Raw genomic sequence first — 24392 nt, forward strand, 5'->3', positions numbered from 1 at the left:
TGATTAAAGATCTGTGGATTTGTGCTGCACACAGAAGGTAAGTGATGCTGGAATCCTTGGCTAAGGCATTCTTGGCTCTTTGCCATGATTCACAGTGAGCAGCACTGAACTAGCTATTCAACAAGGGATGGCAGTCTGTATTGGACAAGCTTTCTCAACTGTGAAATGGAATTAGGGATGGGACAACGATTATCTTAAGTTTAGAAAAAGTGTGACAATACAATTTTTTTTTTTTTGATCTGTCAGTTGAAAGTAAGCAACTCGTTTCATGAGTTTAATTTGGAAATGTTACGTGATTTTTTGACTTATAAATCCCTCCATATGTACCTTTCCTCTTTCCTTTTGCTTTTAAAGTATTTATGGCAAATTATAGTCATGGACATGATTAATTATCACAGCAGAGACTGGTAGAAATTAAAATAGTTTTCCCCAGTTAAAATCCACTTCAACACTAATTAGGTAGTAGGTAGACAAGAACTATTTTAGGTGAAGGGAAAGACAACACACAGTACAGGAGATGTCAGCACAACTGGATTAAACCAAAAGCAAAGAAGTTTCCTGAATAAACTGAATGCTTTGAAGGCCAGAGTAGCAGGGGTGGGGGTTTGGGGACCATCTAGGTCAATTGGCATAATAAAATCTATTAAAAAAACATTTTCTATCCTACTTTGGTGAGTGGCGTTGGGGTCTTAAATGCTAGTGAGCAGCCATCTAAGATGCGTCAATTGGTCTCAACCCACCTGCAGCAAAGGCGAATGAAGAACACCAAAGACACAAGGTAATTAGGAGCCCATGAGACCACATAAATCAGAGACTACATCAGCCTGAAACCAGAAGAACTAGATGATGCCCGGCTATAACCAATGACTGCCCTGACAGGGAACACAACAGAGAGCCCCTGAGGAAGCAGGAGAGCAGTGGGATGCAGACCTCATATTCTTGAAAAAAGACCAGACTTAATGGTCTGACTGAGACTGGAAGGACCCTGGAGGTCATGGGCCCCAGACCTTCTGTTAGCCCAAGACAGGAACTATTCCCAAAGCCAACTCTTCAGACAGGGATTGGACTGGAGTTAGAGATAGAAGATGATATTGGTGAAGAGTGAACTTCTTGGCTCAAGCAGACACATGAGACTCTGGGGGCAGCTCCTGTCTGGAGGGGAAATGAGAAGGCAGAAGGGGGACAGAAGCTGGCTGAATGGACACGGGGAATACAGGGTGGAGAGGAGGAGTGTGCTGTCTCATTAGGGGGAGAGCAGCTAGGAGTGTACAGCAAGGTGTATATAAATTTTTGTATGAGAGACTGACTTGATTTGTAAACTTTCACTTAAAGCACAATAAAAATATAAATAAAATAAAACCCATTTCAGGACCATGGCTTTGAGTCCAAATAGCTATGTTGTTCAAATAAATAATTTCCATTTGAATTTTCAAATTAATAAAAGTTTACTTTTATCCTTGCAGGGCTATATTCGGCAGTGTCGCAAGCACACAGGAATGTTCACTGTTGCACAACTAGCCACCATTTTTGGAAACATTGAAGATATTTACAAGTTCCAAAGAAAGTTCCTGAAAGACCTTGAGAAACAGTACAATAAAGAAGAACCTCACTTAAGTGAAATAGGGTCCTGCTTTCTTGAACACGTATGTCACCCGTTAAGTCTTCATTAATGACGCCCAGTTAAAAATGCATTTGTAATGTTCCTCCACTAAAAATAGGAGTCCTTTGTTTGCTTGCTAGATTAGTTTTTCATAGAGTGGAGCAGTCACTTGTGAAAAATAATTTGATGGGTTTATATGGTTGATCTTTACCTAGTTAAATACTCTGTCTTTTTAGCATATTGCACTTTTATTATACAGTTTAGATGTAGAGTTGGGGGCATTGTATTTGGCGTAGTTTCTAATAATACTTATTATTGTGTGTTAAACACTATTTTAAGGGTTTTCTTATATCAGCTCCTATACTGCTATGTGGTAGATATGATTCTTATGTTCATTTAACAGATGAGGAAACTAAGGGCCAAGGTCACACACAAGTAAGTGGCAGATCTGAATTCAAGTGCAGGCCGTGTGGCTCTGGAATCGTGCTTAAGACCACTGTAACTACTGCAGAACCTGGAGAATGGGCTAGGGCAATCATCTTTTAGTTGACTACTGACTGTTATTTATTACTAAAATATTTCAGAGGAAGAAGATTTCATTTCTAGCCAAAATGGTCAGGGGGGGAATAATAGTAATAATAATAACAGTAACAGCAGCACTTCTGTGTGCCAGGTCCATTAGCTGTACAGAGCTGGCCCTCTGTGGTGGGTAGATTTTTAAACAGATGAAGGTTTTGGTTGGTAATGCAAGTGGGAAGACAGCCTCATAAATGCTCTGGGAATGTTTGGGGGTTGGTTAAAAGATGTGCTTGGCCAGACCAGAAGGTCCACGTAAGAGGCCAGCCTCCAAAGTTACGTAAGGTCAGGCTGCAGAGCAGAGTGGTAAAATGTTGCAAGAGAAGCCTTAGGAAGTCTTGCTGTGGAGAACAGGAGAGTTTGGATTAAGAGACAGAGGTAGTTGGAGAGGGAGATGAAGTGGGCCTCGGCTTAGAAAAAATAAGAAAGGGATTTGTTGAAATGTGTATTCTTGAAGAAAAGCTGACAAGACTGGTCATAGAGAACAAAGAAACACAGCACTCAAAGCTGCCCCCGGATTTTGAGTCTCCAAAAATTAACAGATGAGCTAGGAAAATCTGTTTTTTAGGGAAATAGGGGTTTGGTTTTAGACCTGTAGAGTTTGAGCACATCAAGTATAAACTGTCAAGTGGGACACGGGAAAAAAGGAATAGCAGCTCTGGATAGGGGTAAAAAACCAGTTGCCATTGAGCCAACTCTGACTCGTGGGACCCCGTGTATATCAGAGTAGAATTGTGTTCCACAGGGCTTTTAACAGCTGATTTTTTGGAAGTTGCCAGGCCTTGCTTCCCAGGTGCCTCTGGGTAGACCCGAACAACCATCCTTTCTGTGAGTAGCCAGCACATTAACCATTGAATCTCCCAGGGACTCCCTGGATGGAGGGAGACACTGGTGAGTCAGCGGCACAGAGGGTGGTGGGAGCATTGTGTCTGAATGCTAGCAGCCATGGCTTACATGGAGGGGGGTCAGGACAGTGTCACCCCAGAGCCAGGAGAAGAGCAGTGTCATGAGAAAAGGATGGCAGCAGCCCTGAAATGAGGCCTTCAGTTTGAGGTTGGAGGGTGGTCAGTGCCCTCAGAGCAGAGCCGGGGCTGGCATTGGAAGCCAGGCTGTAGGTGCCAAGGAGAAAGCCTGTCAGCAGGTAGAGGCGGTGAATCCAAGCCTCCTGGTCATGGTCCAGAAGTTTGTCAATGAAAGTGAAGGTGAAAAAGAGGGAGAAAATTGGGCCGAGCACATCCTCTTCTCTGCTGTTTTTTGGTTTGTTTTTTAATGTGCTTTAGGTCAAAGTTTACAGCTCTAGTTTCTCATTCAGAAATTTATATACATACAGTTTTGTGACATTGGTTCCAGTCCTCACAATGTGAGAGCACTCTTCCCATTTCCACCCCATGTTCCCTGTGTCCGTTTGTCCAGTTCCTCATCTTACTTTTGTGCAGGAGTTGCCTGTTCGGCCTCGTATATTTGATTGAACTAAGAAGCATGTTCCTCGCAGGTGTAACTGTTTGTTTTATAGGCCTGTCTGATCTTTGTCTGAAAAGTGGGCTTTGAGAAGTGGTTTCAGTTCTGGGTTAGCAGAGTGTCTGGGGATCACAGTCTCGGGGGTTTCTCTAGCCTCTGTCAGACCAGTAAGTCTGGTCTGTTTTTGCGAATTCGAATTTCATTCTGTATTTTTCTCCCACTCTGTCTGAAAGTCTATGTTGTGATCCCTGTCAGAGCAGTTAGTGGTGGTAGCCAGGCACTATCTAGTTCTTTTGGTCTCAGGCTGGTGGAAGCTCTGATTCATGTGGTCCTTTAGCCCTCTGAACTAATATTTTCCTTGTGTTTTTGGTTTTCTTTATTCTCCTTTGCTCCAAACGTGATGGGCCCAGTAGATGAATCTCAGATGGCTACTTGTAAACTTTTAAGACCCCAGATGCTACTCACCAAAGTAGGATGTGGATCATCTTCTTTGTAAACTGTGTTATGTCAGTTGACCTAGATGCCCCCCGAGACTAGGATCACCTGTCTTCAACCCCAGCATCTCGGTCTCTCAACGTGTTTGGATGTGTCTAGGAAACTTCTGTGACAACTTTGCCTTGGTCAGGTTGTGCTGGCTTCCCCTATATTGTGTGTCATCTTTGTCTTTACCAAAGTTGACACTTGTCTTCTATCTAGTGTTTTCCTCTCCTCATCCCTCCCTGCTCTCATAACCATCAAAGAATTTTTTTTTTTCTGTGTCAAAACCTTTTGTTAAGTTCTTGTAATAGTGGCCTCATACAATATTTGTCCTTTTATGGCTGACTGATTTTACTCAGCATAATGACCTCCAGATTCATCCATGTCGTGAGGTGTTTCGTGGATTCATCATTGTTCTTTATTGTTGAGTAGTATTCCCTGTACGTATGTACCATAATTTGTTTATCCATTCATCTGTTGATGGACACTTAAGTTGTTTCCATCTTTTTGCTTTTGTGAATAGTGCTGCAATGAACAGGCGTGTGCATAGGTCTATTCATGTGACGGCTCTTATTTCTCTAGGATGTATTCCTAGGAGTGGGATTGCTAGATCGTATGATATTTCTATTTCCAGCTTTTTAAGGAAGTACCATATTGTTTTCCATAGTGATTGTACCATTTTACATTTCCATCAGCAGTGCATAAGAGTTCTAATCTCCCCTCAACCTCTCCAAAATTTGTTATTTTTTTCTTTTTTTTTTTTTAGTTAGTACCAGTATGATTGGGGTGAGATAGTATCTCCTTATAGTTTTGATTTGCATTTCTCTAATGGCTAGTGATTGAGAGCATTTCCTCATGTGTCTGTCAGCCACCTAAATGTCTTCCTTGGTGAAGTCTTTGTTCATATCCTTTGCCTGTTTTTTAAATAGATTATATGTCTTTTTGTTGTTGAGGTGTTGAAGTATTTTGTAGATTTGAGAGATTAGACTATTGGACATGTCGTATTTTCTGCTATTTTAATGTTGGAGCAGAGCTGGGTGGAAGACGCACCAAGTACCTGTGACATACACTTTTGGGGCTGCTAAGGCAGATGTGGAAACCCTGGTGGCATAGTGGTTAAGTGCTACAGCTGCTTACCAAAGGGTCGGCAGTGCGAATCCGCCAGGCACTCCTTGGAAACTCTATGGGGCAGTTCTACTCTGTCCTGTAGGGTCGCTATGAGTCGGAATCGACTCAACGGCACTGGGTTGGTTGGTTGTTGGTAAGGCAGATGTGGTTGGGACCACAGTGCCAAGTCCCACGCAGCCTCTCATTCCTCCCTTCCCTGAGGAGCCCCTCAGATCCTCTCCCTCCCTGAGGTGATCTGGAAGCGCCCCCTCTACAGAAATGTGGACTTGCTGTTTATGTAGGAAAAGAAATGCAGAGTGACTGGGGTTGCCATCAGCTGCCACACCTGTTCTCGTTGCCGTGGTGCCTCTCCTTCCCTTCGCAGGATGGTCCCTCGGATGGGGCTGGGCCTGTGAGTGTCCTTGCCATGCCTCAGAGCCCCACATGCTCTGATTGTACTTTGCTTTCCCTTCACAGCAAGAGGGCTTCGCCATCTATTCCGAATACTGTAACAACCACCCTGGCGCCTGCCTGGAACTTGCCAACCTCATGAAGCAGGGCAAGTACCGGCACTTCTTTGAGGCCTGCCGCCTGCTCCAGCAGATGATAGACATTGCCATTGATGGCTTCCTGCTCACACCCGTGCAGAAGATCTGCAAGTACCCGCTGCAGCTGGCTGAGCTGCTCAAGTACACCACGCAGGAGCACAGGTGAGGCTGCACAGGTGAGGGCTGGGGCCGCCAGAGCATGGCCAGCGTGCCAATGACTGGTCCCAGCAGAGGCCCTCGAAGCCAGCTCAGGCCTCCATGCAGAAATAGAGAGTTGAGGGGAAGGCTCTTCTCCTATGGAATTATTGAGTCCTCCGGGCTTTCACATAGCAGTAATAGATGAGCTAAAATCTCATTCGTAGGCTTTAATTAGTGTGGTGCAGTGGTTAATTGCTCAGCTGCTAATCAGAGATCTGTGATTCAAACCCACCAGCTCCCCTGCGGGAGAAAGACCTGGCGATCTGCTCCCGTAAAGATTTCAGCCTAGGAAACCCTTGGGGCAGTTCTGTGCTGTCATATATTGTCACTGTGAGTTGAAAATTGATTTGGATGGCATCTAACAACGACAATATTGGAGAATTTTGTGCGTGTTTAGAATGTTTACGATTGTTAAATACTGAAACGGTAATAGGAGAGGCTCTAGAATATTTGTTCCTAGAGATATTCAAAACAGGATTCTTAAACTGTCATGAGTGCCTGGGGATCTTTATTGTATTTTTATTCCTTATAATTTACATGTATTTTGTAAATACTCCTTTGTAGCTACTCAGCGTTTGATACAGGCAGTTTTTAAAAGGAATAGACCAGTCTGAATACAATTTTAGAAATATATTCCTTTATCTGCTTTCCTTTATTACTCTTTGTTTAAGTTGTTTTCATAGCAACTCACTCTTATTACTGCAGCAGAAAATTACTTTGTTGAAGGGATGAGGATAATCAAAGGTATGAACTATGAAAAGGTAGGAACTGATTCCAAGGGTATGGAGTAGTACATAGGGGTCGGCTTGGAGACGCAGCTCACTGAGACCCTCCCAGCTCTGTGGCCGGTCGTGCCTAGCAGGAGTGCTCTCTGCAAGCTTTCTTTTCCATTCTCACTTTGAGCACAGGCCTTCTTGTTGTCATTACCAGAATGTTCTGTTTTGCTTTAGGGCTTACTTTGCACCTAACTAAACTCTTCTTACAACCCACAGCACCTCCGTTGTTCGAGTCTCAGCTTCTCCTGAAAAAAAAAAAAAAAAACACACACAAATAAAATATGTTCTCTTTCTTTATTGTCTGTTGCTTTCTATGGTTTCTGCATTCTTTCTGGTCTTTTGCTCCCCAACAGTTTGGTCCCTTCTGGGGGAGCCAAAAATTTATCCCTTGCTTACTTAATATCGACTCATTTTCCTGTATATACAGAAACCTTGCTGTAATTATACGTAAGATATCACTCAGCACTGGAATGGCAGATCCCTCTTCTAGGACATGGGAAAGTGTCAGCACAGCAGGACCCTGCTGGCTGGTGCCTCAAGGTCGTCGTGATTGTGCAGCTGCTGGTGTTCTCTTTGGCCATAACCGGAATGCCAGAGGGGACGTGGCAGTTACAGAGCATCTCCTGGTGCCAGGCTCTGGCCAAGCCATGGGGTGGGGTGAGGTTTTAGGACAAAGCTTACTGTTTTAGGTGGGACCCAAGCCTACCACATTCATGCCACTGGCACCACACTTTAACTATCTACAGCTTTTAAAAGATGAATTGTGAAGGTCCTGGTGAAGAGAGGGAGAGAGAAAGGATTGTGCCCAGAGGAAATTCGCTGGCGCAAACCACAGCAGTTCTGGGTTTCACCAACCGAATGTTGCCACAAACCAAAAACCTACTCATAGCAACCACGGAGGACAGAGTAGGATAGCTCCATACAATTTCCAAGGCTGTAATCTTTGCAGGGTACTGGTTTTTTTAATCTTTGCAGGAGCAGACTGCCACATCTTTCTCCCACGGAGCGGCTGGTGGTAGCAGCCAAGCACTTAACCGTTGCGCCACCAGGGATCCTTTAAATGTCGGCACAAGAGCAATCATATTAACCACAGTGGTGCCTAGCACTGCAGGGTATGCTCTTTTGTCCCCTCTGCTGCTGAACTTCTGTGGAGAGACAGGGAAAAAGGGAGCCTTTGTACAATTAGATTTGAAGGTAGACTGGAGAAAAGAGGTCACCAAACAATAGGCCCTAGAGAGGGTGTTAGTTTAAAGAATTAGGACTAAAGGAATAAGAAAAGTTAATTGAGAAAGATGAAAGGCTATCTAGATATGTAGATACACACACACACATATATACACACACATATATATATTGCTAATAAAAACATCAGAAAAGTTTGAAAATAATAGCAAAGTCAAGAGAGTCCTAAATTTGAAGATGTTAGGAAAAAAGAAAGAAAGAAAAGAATAAAAGGCATCATGGTAAGGAACCAGAGAAAGTAAACAAAAAAATTTAAAAGCAGAGACACCTTGAAAGACGTGGGCAGACCTCTTATTAAATTCCAAGGCATAAAGCTGTGGAAGGAAGTCTGCACATCACTCTTTAATAGGTGAATTTTTTTAAGGAAATTTTTCACTGTGAGCTTTAGGTTTACCTTAACACTGTAGATTGTATCTATTTTTTAAAAAATTATTTTAAGGGAAATGCCAAAAAGCCCATGTTCTTGTCTTTAATAAAACCAAACCATTACACTCTGCCTCTTATCTGGAGATGTACAGAAAAACTTGTAGAAAAAAATATAATTGTTTTGTACCCTTTCTTCATTGTTGGAGGCCTTTTGGGGGGTTTTGGCAGCCCACTTGTATCCTTTTTATTCTTGCGCTCTCTCTCTCTCTCTCTCTCTCTCTCCGCTCCTCAGCGTGAATGGGATTTCAGCTCATTTTGGGAAGCACTTGTCTTTCCAGCCATGTCTGGTTTGTGTGGAAAGGCCCAGGGACGTGCTGGGATCTGAGCGTAATTGTGTTTGGTGAATAGACAGTAGAATCTGCTTCCATGGCTTTTTTTCATGGCTGTGCAGGAGGATTCTAATTCAGTCCAAATGAACTCCAATGGCTCTGTCACCACAGGAAAGTGCTAGAAAGTAAAAAATCTTCAGCCCAGTAGCTGGGCGATTGTTTTACATGACCCCAAGTGATTAATGCTGAGCAAAACTTCAGTGTAAAGCCTTCAGCTATTGGGCATGCTCTCTCCTGGCCTGGGTGTCAATTAGAATTTCAGTCTACAGTTTTAGACAGCATGCGAACAGGAGTCTGTTAGGGAGGCCATTTCAGTTTGATCTGAGTGTGGCTTAGGGAAATCGCCAGACACAAAGCTCTGTTGGTGAGTAAATACTGTATTATATTCATGTGACCAGCCACTTAGGGCTTCTGTGTCCTCTCTTGTCCTCTCCTGAGTGCCATGAAAGGCATGACTTGGAGCAAATAATTACTCTTGAAAATGGCTAGTGATTTTGAAAGTACTTGACATAGCATAACTGGTTATTTCAGAATCAAAACAATCATAAAAATGATTCGTTATTAATGAAAATAATTCATTGTCACTGTGATTAAGACTTATTTCTTGTGGCATTTACTTTTCATTCACTGTGATTTCTGGGAAATGAATGAAAACATTCTTATTCCAAAGAACTCGGAATTGCATTTAGTCAGCTCTCTTAACCTATGCAGACTATGGTCTATTCATGGGGGAACAAGAGCTAGGAAACAATGGCTGTTACTTGAATGGCACTTTGTCTAGACTTTTGGTATACAGAACATCATTTTGCCGAGAGCATTCGCTTGTGAGTTGCCTGCAACGTGATTAAAATGAACCTCCCATTTTGCAGTGACTACAACAATATCAAGGCTGCCTATGAGGCCATGAAGAATGTCGCCTGTTTGATCAACGAGCGGAAGCGGAAGCTTGAAAGCATAGACAAGATTGCCCGGTGGCAGGTGTCCATTGTGGGCTGGGAGGTACACATGAGCTCACCTCTCTTTACCCTCAATTTCACCCCATCTCTGCTCACTCCCTCCTCAACCTCCATTTAGTCTGATCACTTACTTTAATATTCTGTGATTGACACTTTATATACTTGGCTTTAATGGCATAAATATCTTGAGCATATTGTTGAAGGTAACAGTCAACTACTGTACCGTCCTCCACACACTAAGAAATGCAATCTGAAGGGCGTGCGTAATTAACTTACTGCCTGTTGTCTGTGTTGCTAGACAGTAAGCCAATGAGAGCAACTAGAGAGCATTTAAGATGCAGGACTATGTTGAGTGGTTAGGGTATGGCCTCTGGAACCACACTGCCTGTGTTTGATCTGGGCAGGATTAGTCTTTTCATTCATAAGATGGGGAGGAAAATAATACCTACCTCATAGGGCTGCTGTGAAGATTATGTAAAATGGCGCAAATACAGTACTTGTTACAACCAATAATGATGGTCCAACAATATGGGGTGGAAAATACATATATCCATACACACATATATATGTGCATATTTATACACACTTTGTTTATTAAAACAATAATAACAGTAGCTAGCACTTGTGTTTACCATGTGTGTGGCACTGGCCTAAGCCTTTCTCATATATGAATTCATTTAATCCTCTGGAACAACCCTGTGAAGCAGGCACTGTTAAAACCCCCATTTAACATATGGGGAAACTGAAGCACAGAAAGGGTAAGTAGCTTGCCCAGGGCCACACAGCTAGGAAGTGGCAGAGCCAGATTCAGACCTCGGAAGTCTGCCTTTAAAGGTAACCACCATGCTCTACCACTGCAATTAAGAACCGTAAACTGATGGCTTGAAGGCTTGTTGTCAGACCAGGCAAGGCTTACCCCACATCACTTTCACCCTGTGGAACTCACTTTCCCAGAAGATTGAGAAAATCTGGATTGTTGAGAAGTTCGGTTTTTGCCTAAAGTCAGTTATAGCAGTGATAATTGGAATGAAGCATTTCAAGGCCTCATAGACTCTTACAGCTTGAATGGGACCTTGGAGATCATCGAGTCTTACTCCTCCATTTTATACATGAAGGATCTCAGGCATAGGATTGCTTTACGCAAGTAAATAGAAGAGCTATTTTGGAATCAGGAAACCCTGGTGGCATAGTGGCTAAGTGCTACGGCTGCTAACCAACGGGCTGGCAGTTCAAATCTGCCAGGCGCTCCGTGGAAACCTATGGGGCAGTTCTACTCTGTCCTGTAGGGTTGCTTTGAGTCGGTATCAACTCGACGGCACTGGTTTTTTTTTTATTATTATTGTGGAATCAAAGCCTTTTTCCTCCAAGAGATAATCATCTGTGACCGGGATTAAAGGAGAATTAAATTGTATAAAGCAATGGCTAATTTGATAACAGTATACTCTGTGTAGTTACTAGATTCAACCTAAATATTTTTAAAGTATTTTTTTTCTATTGATTTTGCACAGAGGGTATAATTTATTGTCGGCAGTTTACCGATTCCTTGCTGGCAATTTGCCATCTGGTCTTTTGTTTTCATGACCCTACACTAGTTATTATTCCAAAGAGCTGCTGTATACCTGACTCAGAAAGCAGAAGTGTATTTAGCACTGTGTTCTCATGCATTTAAAGCCTCCTCAAAGCTTCCTTATTCTCAAGAATCAGCCTGAGCTGGCTCCATTCAAATCCTGAGTGCATTCCCCTAATCCAGCATGCTTTTCAGCAGAGGGTTCTTGTCCGTAAGGAAGATACTTCAGATAACCTAGAGGTGCTTGTAACATTTTCCCACTGAGTAGGGAAAAAGAATTTCATGCCTAAGAAGATTAATAAACTGAGGTGTAAAATGGCCTTTGAGGCCTACTGTACCGAGAATTGGGGGTAGGAGTGGAAGTCCCCCTGGGCCGGGGTAGTCTGAGGAAGGCTGTGTCGAGAGCCTCTCCCCACATCACGGAAGCCCAAAGGGGCCAGCGGTGGAAGTGCTTTCATGTGTTTTTATCATTCCAGGGAATGGACATTTTGGACCGGAGCTCAGAATTGATCCATTCTGGAGAGCTGACCAAAATCACGAAGCAGGGCAAGAGCCAGCAGCGGACTTTCTTCCTGTTTGACCACCAGCTGGTGTCCTGTAAGAAGGACCTGTTGCGCAGGGACATGCTGTACTACAAAGGCCGGATGGACATGGACACCATGGCGCTTGTGGACCTGCCGGATGGGCGGGACCGTGACTTCAACCTTAGTGTGAAGAATGCCTTCAAGCTTGTCAGCCAGACCACGGACGAGGTCCACCTGTTTTGTGCCAAAAAGCATGAGGACAAAGTGCGGTGGCTTCAGGCGTGTGCAGATGAGAGGCGAAGGGTGCAGGAAGACCGGGAGATGGGTAAGCGGCACACTGGGCACTGCACAGTGTTTGCCTTTTGCCTTTGTTTTCTAGCCTTATTCTCGTGCCAACTCTCCCCCCAGATTTCCCCCCTAGAGTCAAATTCCACTATTGGGAAAGAAAAAGAAATGGCAAGTCCTAAATACCCCTCAGCTTGCTAACAAGGCAGACTATGACAGGTACAGTTACTGCAGGTAACATTTATTCAGTATTTACCCCATGGCAGGCATCATGCTCCACACCTACCTAGGCTATCCCATTCAGCCTTCACAAAACCCTGTGACATGGGTACAAGTATTATGCTCACTTTACAAATGAGGAAAGTAAGGCTTCAGGAGATGGGCCACTTTTCCACTACGGCCAAATAGTACTTAAAACTAGGTCCGTGTGACCCCAGAGACTAAAGCCCATTATGGTGGCTTTCACTGAAGCCATTAGAAATAACAAACGAGTCTTTTTTTTTTACACCTACCCCTCACTTATCAACTCTTTGTTTATCCTATATTTCCCATTTAACACAATAGTGAAAAATCTACTATCCGACTTACTATTCTGCACATTAACAAGACAGCTGGCATGGCGGCAATGGCGGCAGTAGCTGCAGAGCATCCCCTCCCTCAAGAATGGTCTCCGGGTGGCTTCTAGGAAGCTGGGCCTTGCTGCCCACATCCCCCATGCCCTCTTGTAGGCAGGTGTCTGGCCGCCCCGGCCTCCAGGCGAACGAGTAGGCGGCACCCAGCCAAAAGGCCTCTTCTGAATTCCCAGCTCCTACGCAGCCTGAGGCCCTGCAGTTCAAAATTGCCTGGGGTGGGATGGGAAGGGAGGAAAGGCATCAGAGAAAGTGTTTGGAAGAAATGCATGCGAGTTTAATGATATCGCAAAGTGAGCTGAACTGGACCTGAAGCACTACCTTGGTGGGGTGAGTGCGGTGTGTAGCCAGGCTCCCAGCGGAATTGCCAGCCTCGGTTACTTGCCAGGCCTGGAGGGAAGAGCAGGCTCCAGGACTGTGAAAGGCAGGGCTTGCAGGGGTGGGAGTGAAGCCCTGCAGGTGGCTCCACAAGGTAAGCTCTGACTCTGCACAGAGGAAGGTGAGGTGATTAAGCCATGGGCATTATCCAGCTTTGTCTCCTCTAAGCCTCTTTCTCCACAGAGGAGTAATCCGTAAGTGGACTCGTCACAGTGATGAGCACATCAGGAAATCTCACCTGTTGTTACTTCTATGATCATATTTTTTAAACAGACAAACAAATGGTGTGAAAACAACAACAAAATCCTTCATTTTCTCATAACGCCAGCTTTCACATAACAACCTGATTTTTGGAACCTAACCATATCGATAAGAAAGGGAGTGGGTCTATTTTTTTGTTGTCGAAAGTGTACACAACAAAACAATAGCAATTCAACAGTTTCTACACGTACAATTCAGTGACATTGATTACATTCTTCAAGTCATGCAACCATCCTTGCTATCTATGTCCAAACTGTCCATTTTCCATTAACGTAAACTCATTGCCCCCTAAGCTCCCTATCTGACCTTTCAAGTTGCCGTTGCCAATTCGATCCCATATAGATCGTTCTTCAGAAGAGCACGATAGTCAAGGCAAACCTTCTTTACTAAAAAGGCTACCTTACTGTTTGGTTTGAAGAAGATGTTAGGGGATATTTTTGGTTTAAGGTTTAAAAATTATCTCGGGGCAACAGTTTCAGGGATTTATCCAGCTTCAGTGGCTTGAGAAAAATCTAGAATCCATGTAGAATCTCAGATGAGTCTTGAGGCTCCCACATCAGCTGTACGTTTGCTGTAGAGTTGGACCCCACAACTCTGCCTGCATCTTTCCCCTTCCCTCTCACCATGAAGCTCAGCACCACGCATCATGTGTTAAAGTGAAGGCGATGCATCTTCATTTGCCGCTTTGATGGTGCTGTTCTGCCTATTGTTTCCCTGACCTTCCTTAGTTTCTGCCTTGCCAGCTTCTGCCGACCTCCTGATATTGATTGGCTTAATGATACCCAAACTCCTGTGCCTGCCATCAGTGATGGCAGGACCATGGCCTCTAAGCTCAAGGTCCAAATACTTCCCAAGCCCATTACGGTTTTAAGCACAAACTGTTCAATGGAAGCCAGAATACCATGGGCACCAGCTGAGGTGGAGTGAAGGATAGTCCTCTCTGCACTCCCAGTGAGCTCGGACCTCAAAGGTTATGTGGTCCAGGGTGGAGGAGAAGACCTACTCCACACTCTCCACCCTTCCCAACTGAAGTGATGAACTGCCTTTTTGTTGGGATGAAAGCTAGAATGAAAACTGTCCTTACCATGTTGAGCATAACCAGCTGCTGTACTGGGTTTGGCCATGGTTTTGCTCTCACCCACAGTGAGTCAGATTTGGGAGGGGCTTAGAAGTCATTCAGGCCAAGTTACTGGCCAAGTTGCTAATGAAATACCCTCAGCAATCAGACATCAGCCTACACTTGAAGAGCTCTGATAATGTGGAACTCACTCCCCCACAAGGTAGCCCTTCCCTCTAAATGTTGGAATATTTTTCATATTGAGAGAAAATCTAATCCCCAGTTACTTCCATATATTGGTGTTGCTTTTGACTCCTGGTCCACTCTATATGGCTAATTGCTCTATTGTGCTGAGAATTCTTCGGTATCTGCAAAGTGGAATGATTAAAATGTAAAATGACAGCCATATAGTGTCATTGCGGAATGTTGTATAGTATAGGACCAGAAATCATTGATAAATGACAATGCTTCCTTTTCCCCGGACAAAGAACTGACAGGGGCCCTGAACACTTCTCAGCTCTGCCCCTTAACAGTAGAAGAAAAGAGGGACCTGAGTTTATAGGTCCCGATTTTAACAGCACAAGAACCCTGGTGGTACAGTGGTTAAGCACTTGGCTGCTAACCAAAAGGTCGGTGGTTCCAACTGCCAGCCGCTCCATGGAAGAAAAATGTGGCAGCCTGTTCCCATAAAGATTGCAGCCTTGGAAACCCTGTGAGATACCTCTACTCTGTCCTACAGGGTTGCCATGAGTTGGAAACCACTCTTTGGCCACAGGTTTCATTTTTTTGGTTTATTTGCAGCACAGCGTTTACATACAGCCAGTGCTCTGGAGACTTGAATGTGTGAATGAATGAATGAATGCTGCACTGAGGGAGTGTGGAATAAAATAGGGCCCAGGCCCTCGCCTGGAATGCATGTCAGTCTTGGCGGCATGGTACGCTCTGTGGGGGCAGAGTGGTGGTAGCATTAACCAGGAGTGTGAGAGCCAGGCCAAAGGCCGGGGATGGAGGAGAGAAATGAGTTCAAAGGCTGGTGTAGGCTGAGGGGGCAAGAGAAGTCAAAGAACTAGTGGATGGTATCTGGACAAGATGCCGAGGCAGGCAAGGGATCCAGGCCGGGAGAGCAGCCCGGAGGCTGAGTCACAGGGAGGGACTGAGCAGCATATGTGGCAGAGGTAGGTACAACACCAAAAACCGGTTGCCATCAAGTTGACTCTGACTCATGGCGACACCATGTGTGCCAGGGTAGAACTGCTCCACAGGGTGTTCAGTAGCTGATTTTTCAGACATACACTGTCAGGCCTTTCTTCTGAGGTGCCTCTGGGTAGACTCGAACTCCAGCCTTTTGGTCAGCAGCCAAGTATGTCGTTGATCGTTTGCACCACCCAGGGACTCCAGGCAAGACACACCAGAGCCCAGATGCCTGTCAGCACAGCTGGTGCTGCCTCTCAGAGGAAGTCTTTCTGCAAACAGAGACTCTGGTCCTGCCTCCTTGGCTGTTCCTCTCTGCGTCCTTTGCTGGGCCTCGCATTGTGACTGCTGGGCAGGGGCTTGTTTCGTCTCTAGATTGTCCGGTGTCGCTTGTTTCTACCCACCTTGCCCATTGCATGCAGACATTTGTCACTCTACTACAGAGCCTGACAGCATGGGGACGTTCACACTGTCACTCTACTGCAGAACTTTATAGTGTGGGTATGTTCAAGGCACACACCAAACACGGGGACACGTTAGATCTAGTTCCCACTACTCAGATATCACCTTCATCGGGATATAATTGCTGATTCACACAGCTCTGTGGCAGGGAGGTGGACAAAGGTGGACCCTTTGACGTGTCCTCTCCTTCCAGGGCCTCATTCTTTAGGATTATAATTAGGGAGACCTTCTGTCAGCATTCGCCGGGGAATGTTTGGGTTTGCACCGGTAGGCCAAAATTCCTAGCAGCACCCAATTTCATCCTTAGAAATGTCTGATTGACCATTACTGGCCGTTCTGATCAGGGCCACAATAGATGGACCCTGACAGAATGGGAGAAAAATGTGGAACAGAACCTCAAATTCCTTGGAAAAAAAAGAAAAACAGGCATACTGGACCGGTTGGGGCTAGAAGACTCGTTGAGACTGTTGCCCTGAAATACTCTTCAAACCTCGAACTGAAACTAACCTCTGAGGTCACCTTGTAGCTAAATAACGGGTTGGCTCACAAGATAAAGAATATGTTGTGAGTACTGTGCTCCTTTTAAAAAATCATCTACATGAAACTAATCGGTCAGCAGTTACTTTAAAACAAAGATGAGAACGTTAAGGGGGGCAGGGAAACTAGATTAATGGAAATGGGACAACCAGAATGGAAACAATGAGAATGTTCATGCATTGTGAAGAATGTAACCAGTGTCACTGAACAACTTGTGTAGAAATTATTCAGTAGAAACCTAAACTGCTGTGTAGACCATCACTGAAAAAAACAATAAAATACTACTTGAAAAAAAAAAAATGCTCTAGCTTGGAGGATAATTACATGACCACCCCAGTGACCATGCTCCTTGCTACTTCTTTTCCAGTCTCTTCACTGTCTTAGGGTTCCTTGAGGATTGAGCTCTTTGCTTGGGGTTATGGTGCATACCTTAGGGGTGAGATGGGTTTGGGTGCAAGTTTTATTCTGATATGTTTTCACTTGTTTTGAGTATATGTCACATTTGTTTTTAAATCCAGGAATGGAAATTTCAGAAAATCAGAAGAAACTCGCCATGTTAAATGCTCAAAGGGCAGGACATGGAAAGTCAAAAGGTAAGGTTTTGAGAAGGTTTCATTCACCTCCTTGATGTATCAGTATTGAAATTGAAGTGGGGGAAATGCCAGTGTCGTGAGCATATGACCAACTCTGCGCAAAGAAGAGGAGCGTGGGTGAACCATGGAATAGATCCAGAAAAATAGAATATGTATTTGGTCTTGAATGTGTGTCAGTATTAACTTATATTTGAATATGGATATATAAAATGTCTTGGTGTTTATAACTTTTCAAGAAGCAGTGAAATGTTTCTTGAAGTGGTACCAGAAAGCCCCCAGATCTCCCACCCTACTGACAGCCTCCCTGCCCCCCGCCCTTCTGAGGGAACCACGGTATTACCCATCAGGCTGTTGCAGTTCACAGTCGGAGGCGAGCGAAGGTCTCTTGCACCTTTTGGGCATGCTGAGTAGGAAATCTCCAACCCCAAAGCTCTTGTCAGCGGTAGGCGACACCTCAGTTTACTTAAGAAAAAAGATCGAAAAATTCAGTACATCGAGCAAAAAATTAAACAAAAAGAAGGCACACTAGCTAATGTAGCAGTGATTCTCTACCCTGGATTCACATGAGAATTACCCAGGGCCTATTTTCTCTTATTATTAAAAAGGAAACCCTGGTTGCATAGTGGTTAAGTGCTACGGCTGCTAACCAAGAGGTCGGCAGTTCGAATCCACCAGGCACTCTTTGGAAACTCTATCGGGCAGTTCTGTTCTGTCGTATAGGGTTGCTATGAGTTGGAATTGACTCAACGTCGGTTTGGGTTTTCTGGTTTATTATTTAAAAAAAAAAAAACACCCAGGCCACATACCCAGGGGTTCTAATATACAGTTTTCCACCACGCAGGTGATACGAATGATCTACCCCAACAGGAATTAAATAATAAGGATTTTTTTTTCCCAAAAATATATGTAGTCATCTTAGGAACTTTAGATTGACTTTCTACTCTAATAGGATTTATCTACTCAGTATTTTCCTAACTGAAAATGCAAAGCAAAAAGCAACTAAGCCCAGAACCGAACCACAGCAACACTTAGTATCTCCCTGCTCCCAGCTCAAATGCAGATTTTCCCTTGCCGGGTGTAAATCTCTTCAAGGCAGAAAGACCCATTTTATTCTTTTTTGCATTCCTACTTTTAATGGCCAGCGACTAGTAAATAGCCTTTTGTTAGAATTCCTTTGTTTTGGTCACTCACTCAGCAACTAGGCGCCTGAAGAATGGCACAAGCACTCAGGGGCAATTGGTGTGTGTCAGGCACTTTACATGTGTCATCTTATTTACCACCCCCCCATAAAGGAGCCCTGGTGGCGCAGTGGTTAAGCACTTGGCTGCTAATGAAAAAGTTTTGGGTTCAAACCCACCAGCAACTCACCTCCATATGAGAAAGACGTGGCAATCTGCTCCCATGAAGATTTACAGCCTTAAAATGCTGTGGGGCAGTTCTACTTTGTCCTATAGGATTGCTATGTGTTGCAATTGACTCGAGGGTAATGAGTTTTTGGTTTGGTTATAGCCCTGGAAATGAACCCTGGTGACACAAACGATTAAGTGCTTGGCAGCTGACCAAAAGGTTGGTGGTTCAAAACCACCCAGCCACTCCATCCAGCACTGCAGAAAAAAGGCCCGGCAATCTGCTTCCATAAAAGATTGCAGTCAAGAAAACCCTTTGGGGCAGCCGTACTTTTTCACTTCAGGTCATTCTGAGTTGAAAATATCTTGACAGCACTCAACAATAACATAGCCCTGAAAGGAGTCCCTGCGTGGTGCAGGCAGTTAAGTTCTGGACTACTAACCTAAAGTTGGCATCTCAAACCCACCTAGAGGTACCTCGGAAGTAAGGCCTGGCGATCTGCTTCCAAAAGGGCACATCCTTGAAAACCCTGCAGAGTGCAGTTCTACTCTGCCTACTTGGAGTTACCACAAGTTGGAACCCGCTCACTGGCAACTAATAACGACACAGCCCTGTAAGAGGTCCCTGGGTGGCGTACCCTAACCTGCTTCTGTAGAGATTAGAGCCAAGAAGACCCTATGAAGCAGTTCTACTCTGAAACACAAGGGGTCGCCATGAGTCAGAATCAGCGCAATGGCAATAGGCATAGCCCTGTAAATGAGTACAATCTTAAAGGAAGTCAAGGGCAGAAAACCAAACCAAACCAAACCCAGTGCTGTCGAGACGATTCTGACTCATAGCGCAGAGCTGGGTTCTAATTCTGCCCCTTATTTCTGTGTGACTTGTGAGCTGCTGTCAAGTCGCCCCGACTCATGGCAACCCCTTGCACAATAGTCCTGCCCCATCCCCGTGATTGGTTGTGGTGTGGATCAGATTCTTGGGATCCATAGGGTTTTCAGTGACTGATTTTTGGAAGTAAATTGCCAGGCTTTTCTTCCTAGTCCATCTTAGTCTGGAAGCTCAGCTGGAACCTGTCCAGCATCATCGCAACACGCAAGCCTCCATGCACATGAGGTACGTTGGCTAGGAATCAAACCTGCCACTGAATCACCACTGTCCCCACTGTGTGACCTTAGGGGATTTAAATGACCTCTCTGGGTTTCAGTTTTCTTCTGTGTCCAGTCGCCCAATTGAGCTAATGGTACCTCCCCTGAAGGGTCTGTGAGGGTAAATGGAAAGCCTCATGCATAATAAACCCTGCCCCACAGGGTTTCCAAAGCTGTAATCTTTATGGAAGTAGACTGCCACATCTTTCTTCAGTGGTGGGTTTGAACCACTGACCTTTTGGTTAGCAGCCAAGCACTTAACCACTGTGCCACTAGGGCTCCTTTCACACACAGTATATGACCATAGTAAGCGTTTCCTAAATGATAGCCAGTAAGCATAGTTTTGGCTCATTTGAATCAAGAATTAGCCAACAACTCTTTTTTGTGCTTGGTTAGTCAGTGACCTTCCGTGCATGTTCTGTTTCCTCCCCTCCTGGCCCAGGCTACAGCGGGTGCCCTGTGCCACCGCCTCACCAGAGCTTCCTCCCCATCCACCAGCGCCACATCACCGTGCCCACCAGCCTTCCGCAGCAGCAGGTCTTCGCCCTGGCTGAGCCGAAGCGCAAGCCCTCACTTTTCTGGCACACCTTCAACAAGCTCACCCCTTTCAAGAAATGAAGACGGGATGGCTGCGCCTCCATGGAGCGGATTGTGAAGAGGAGAGCCATTGTTGTCTTTGCCGTGCTAAATCCAAGGAGCACGTCTTGGACTCAATGCTGGAAACTCCTTTTTGGGGGAACAAAGAAGGAGAAGATTTTCACTCGCCTTCAGTCTCCGGAAGCCCAGCTGCCTTCTTGGAAGGGAGGAGAAGGTCCTGATGCAGTTTTCACACCCATGAGAACCCTCCGTGGCCTGCTGTGACACAGCAGAGACATGGGGACCAGAACATGCTCTGAAGTGGTACGGAGTCGGCCGGCCGCAGTGGCACGGCTGGTGATGAGTGCGTCCACTTCTGACCCAGGCCAGGCTGCAGCTCCAGAGCGCTCAGGGCTGCTTCTCAGGTCCTGAGGAGTGGAGATTAGAGGGTCTCGTGTGCACATGGTTCTGTAGGGATCCATCGGGACGGGGCTGGTCCGGTGCTGCCTCTTGCCAGTGCGCATGGGGGGAGACCTGGACGGACAGCTGTTGCTTTCTGCCGTGGTAGATTAGGGGCCTTACGGCTGCATGGAGATGGCCGTGGGGTTCCCTGGGGTTGTCTAAATCCACATGGTTGCCAAATGGTAATGCAGACTTCATCTTATAAGGTTCCTCTTCTTAAAAAACAGGCTAGGAAAAGCAAAAACATGATTTATTCATCATTGCAGTGCAGAGTGACTGAAGCATTCCAGAGGTGCTGCCATTTCCAGGGGAGGTTCTCCCCTGCTGGTGTGATGTTGCACGTCTGCAACAGAAATATGTCTGGTTATCACCTAAGAAACTACTGTTCAAAAATAATCTGTTGCAGTAGAAAAACCCATTTATTTTAATTTTTATGATGGAATTGAATATGGAAATACACAAGATTGTAAAGCCTGCTTGAAGAGCATTGTTGCACTTCTTCAATCAGTTGTTTATAACATCCGCACAAATGCCAAGTACAAAGACACTTAAACATTCCCCTGCGTAAGCACGAACGAGGCCACAGATCCTGCCTGGGATTTGGAACCGACTTTGTTGCATAAACCCCAGACAGTAGTGCATACCTGTGCCAGTATTCGCATGTGTACAGGTTTCTGAAGATGGAGAGAGACCTTAACAAAATATGAAGACTCAGAGATGGCAGTCTTTTTTAATGAAGGACACGCTGGCTGAGGCCTGCAATCTCTTCCTCTTTGTCTATATTGTAAATTTTGATGAAAATAATTTTTTTAATATCTGAAGGAGACAAGCTGTACAAGATAGATGCCATCGTGATTGACTCAGCACCCTGGACAGGGGGATACTGAATGATGCAATTTATGGATTTCTATTCGAGAACTTCTCTCTTGTACATTATTCTTGGGAAGTTCCTTCTTTTAGTAGGTACATGGTTGAGAATAAACACCTGTAATGGCAGAAACAAATGTATAATCTAAGTCTGCAGTGTGTGCCTCCTCTGTTCTCCCTCTCCCGCTTTACCCAAGTGATTCTTGGAGGGAGGTGACCAGCGCGCATAGAAGACATAATCCTGGGCGCCCCTGGTGGCCTCGAGAGCGTGATGTAACAGTTGTTCAAGAAGCCTTACTTGCTCACCTATCCCATTAGGCTAATTTGCTTGCTTATTTAAATAGGCAGTATCACTGAGGAGTTGTGATGCTCCGTGACTAGCAAAGCCATGTGTCCTGAGTTAGAAGTCACTAGAATTCTGTGAGAAAGATTCCCAGGAGGTACTGAGGCTGTGTGTGTATGCACGTGTTGCGTGTGTCTTTTTTGAAAAGACTTGTCAATTTTAGTTGCATTTATATAATGCAACTTTTCATTAACAAAATACAGTGAACACAACAGAACTACCTTGTTTTTCTGGGTCTCGCAAGTTTTCCGTCTTTGACAGGTGCAGTCTTACCACTTTTCTCTTGCTCATTTTGGAGGAAAATATTTAAGTTTTCCTTCTCTGACAAGCCTCCACCTTACACAAGTCCCAGCTGTTGCAGGTTTTATTGCTTAATCATATATTTTGAAACTGTACCTAATATGATGTTCCTGGACGCCTCAGCAGGGGCTCTGTACTAAATAGGGTTGTTTGTATGTACAGCGGTTTTGCAGTTTTTATGTTACATAAGAGAATTGCTTTAAAGAAGTAAAGAAAGGATCACTGAATTATGTTACATTCCCAGTGAGGACTCAATGTAAAGAATCACTCAAAGGACGTCTTTTTACTAATAATATAAAACTGGGCAGTGAAGACATGTTTTCAGTTTTGTAACCATTCCTAATTTGTTCCCCAGCTGAGCCCTAACTTCTGATTCCCACCTCTACCTCCATGGGCTTCCTAACGTGGAAGCATGACCACCAGGACGTGCTTCTGTTAAGTCCGGCTCAAGTCAGATGCAACCTGGACACGTCCCGGGGTTGCCCCAGTTGGTGTTGTACAGTGTGAAAGTCACTCGATCAAATATTTGTTCTGGGTAGATCCAACTTGGGCTTCCAGGATGTAAGTTGGCTCCTTGGCATCCTTTAGGATGCTAAAATCTTTTTATGAGAAGAAAATATCCTTTGGTTTCTTTATGTCTGTGTGTCTAGCTTACATTTCAGTTCTGAATGCCTGAGCGCTACAAGGAATAAAAAGCACGAGTATTGGAATTTCAGGTTTGCCAAACTCCCTTCTTGATTTAAGTCGTATGTCTCACTTGGAAAGAAAAAGAAAAAAGATGGGTCATGTATGAACTTCATTGGGAAAATCTGTCTCTGTTTCTCTTTAACCCTACATTACATGATATTGCAGGGGGAAAAAAAGATGATATAACATTTTGATGAATTTCAGCTATTCTATTCATTCATGTTTCAGAAATCGCAAATTCTGTTGAAAAAATGGTTAAAATGGCCTTTGGTCAAAAGCAAGCTTCTAAATTTTGACCATACTTAACATAGAACAAACCTGCAATAGATTATAAGCAATTATAAAATAGAATATTTCTAAAATCCTAGAGAAATAGCAATCTTTGTCTCTGGCCTGCAAAGTAGAAACAGAGTCACAGCAGTGTACCCCGACTTTCCAGGAGTACCATCCAGAGATTGGTTCCAGCAGATCTGACGCCCCCACCCCCCACCCCGGTAGATACCATTGTGCGGTTGGAAACGTATCACCACCATCTCCGTACTGTTTCGGTGTTTTGTTGTGCCTTTTCATTCCCAATCCAGATGAAAACTGACTCCAGGCTTGTTAAGGAAATCCTGCATTGCTATTGTCTACAAACAAAGCAAAAGTGCATTTAATTTCAGGTTGTGTTGACAATAGAAATTATTTGGAAAAGCCGTGTGATCAGCATTTTACCAGCCGGAAACTTCCACATGCCCTATCGCCGCTAGTCCTTGATCCAAATTAATAACCGAGCCAGACTAGAACACCCTGTTAGTGGAGTTCGGGGGAGCAGAATGGCTCTATTTGTAGAGGAGGAGGGGAAACATAGCTGTGTCCCTCCCAGGATAGTGCCAGCAAGTGTAAGTGGCCTTGGATGACTTACAGCCCAGGGATGCTGGGACACAGGTCAACTTCTGGTTAAACTACCAGGAAACAAGGTTGTCCCTGGAATGAGCTTAACCTACAAATAATTCTCTGTTAAAATTTCTCTTGGCTAACGTTATTGTTTTCAGGATGCAAGAGGCAGAGTTCAAAAACCTTTGAGAAAAATACGCGGAAACTAGCTGGTTTTCAAAAAACAAGCTGAAATATTTGATGCAACTTTACTTCGCTACACCACATTTCATTCTTGCCTTTAGTTATGTCGTAGGTGTTGACGTGTATTTTTTTCCTTCTGATTCTGTAATTTAATAATTGGTGTGTTTTGTAAATACTAGCATCAATTGTTACCTGCTTTGCAAGGCTTTTGGTAACCTCTTTGTTCAATTTTAATTTATCAACCTCAAAATGATGTTAATCTGTGTCGGTCAAGGGACAGCTTCAGAACTGATGAACTCTTGACAGCTGACATGTGATATACACAGTTGCTGTGACTTGATATGTATTTTGTTGAATGAAGTTTTTTTTGTAAAAAAAAAAAATTATCTACAATGTTATTCGAATGATTTCTTATAAATGACGTGAATC

General features: G+C 44.4%; 1 protein-coding gene across 2 annotated transcripts in view; it reads left to right on the top strand.

Annotated features, from left to right (window-relative positions):
• Positions 1–23381, top strand: part of SPATA13 (spermatogenesis associated 13) — a 67860-nt gene extending 44479 nt beyond the window's left edge. For both annotated transcript variants that reach the window (XM_023553132.2, XM_023553131.2), the window contains exons 5-10: positions 1464–1643; positions 5696–5928; positions 9607–9736; positions 11737–12109; positions 17103–17177; positions 20112–23381. In XM_023553132.2, coding sequence (XP_023408900.1) covers positions 1464–1643; positions 5696–5928; positions 9607–9736; positions 11737–12109; positions 17103–17177; positions 20112–20287 — 1167 coding nt within the window. In that variant the 3' untranslated portion in view covers positions 20288–23381. The remainder of the gene's footprint in view (positions 1–1463; positions 1644–5695; positions 5929–9606; positions 9737–11736; positions 12110–17102; positions 17178–20111) is intronic.
• Positions 23382–24392: the final 1011 nt, after the last annotated feature.

The sequence above is a fragment of the Loxodonta africana genome, chromosome 23 (genome assembly GCF_030014295.1).
Source record: "Loxodonta africana isolate mLoxAfr1 chromosome 23, mLoxAfr1.hap2, whole genome shotgun sequence".
Lineage (NCBI taxonomy): Eukaryota > Metazoa > Chordata > Mammalia > Proboscidea > Elephantidae > Loxodonta > Loxodonta africana.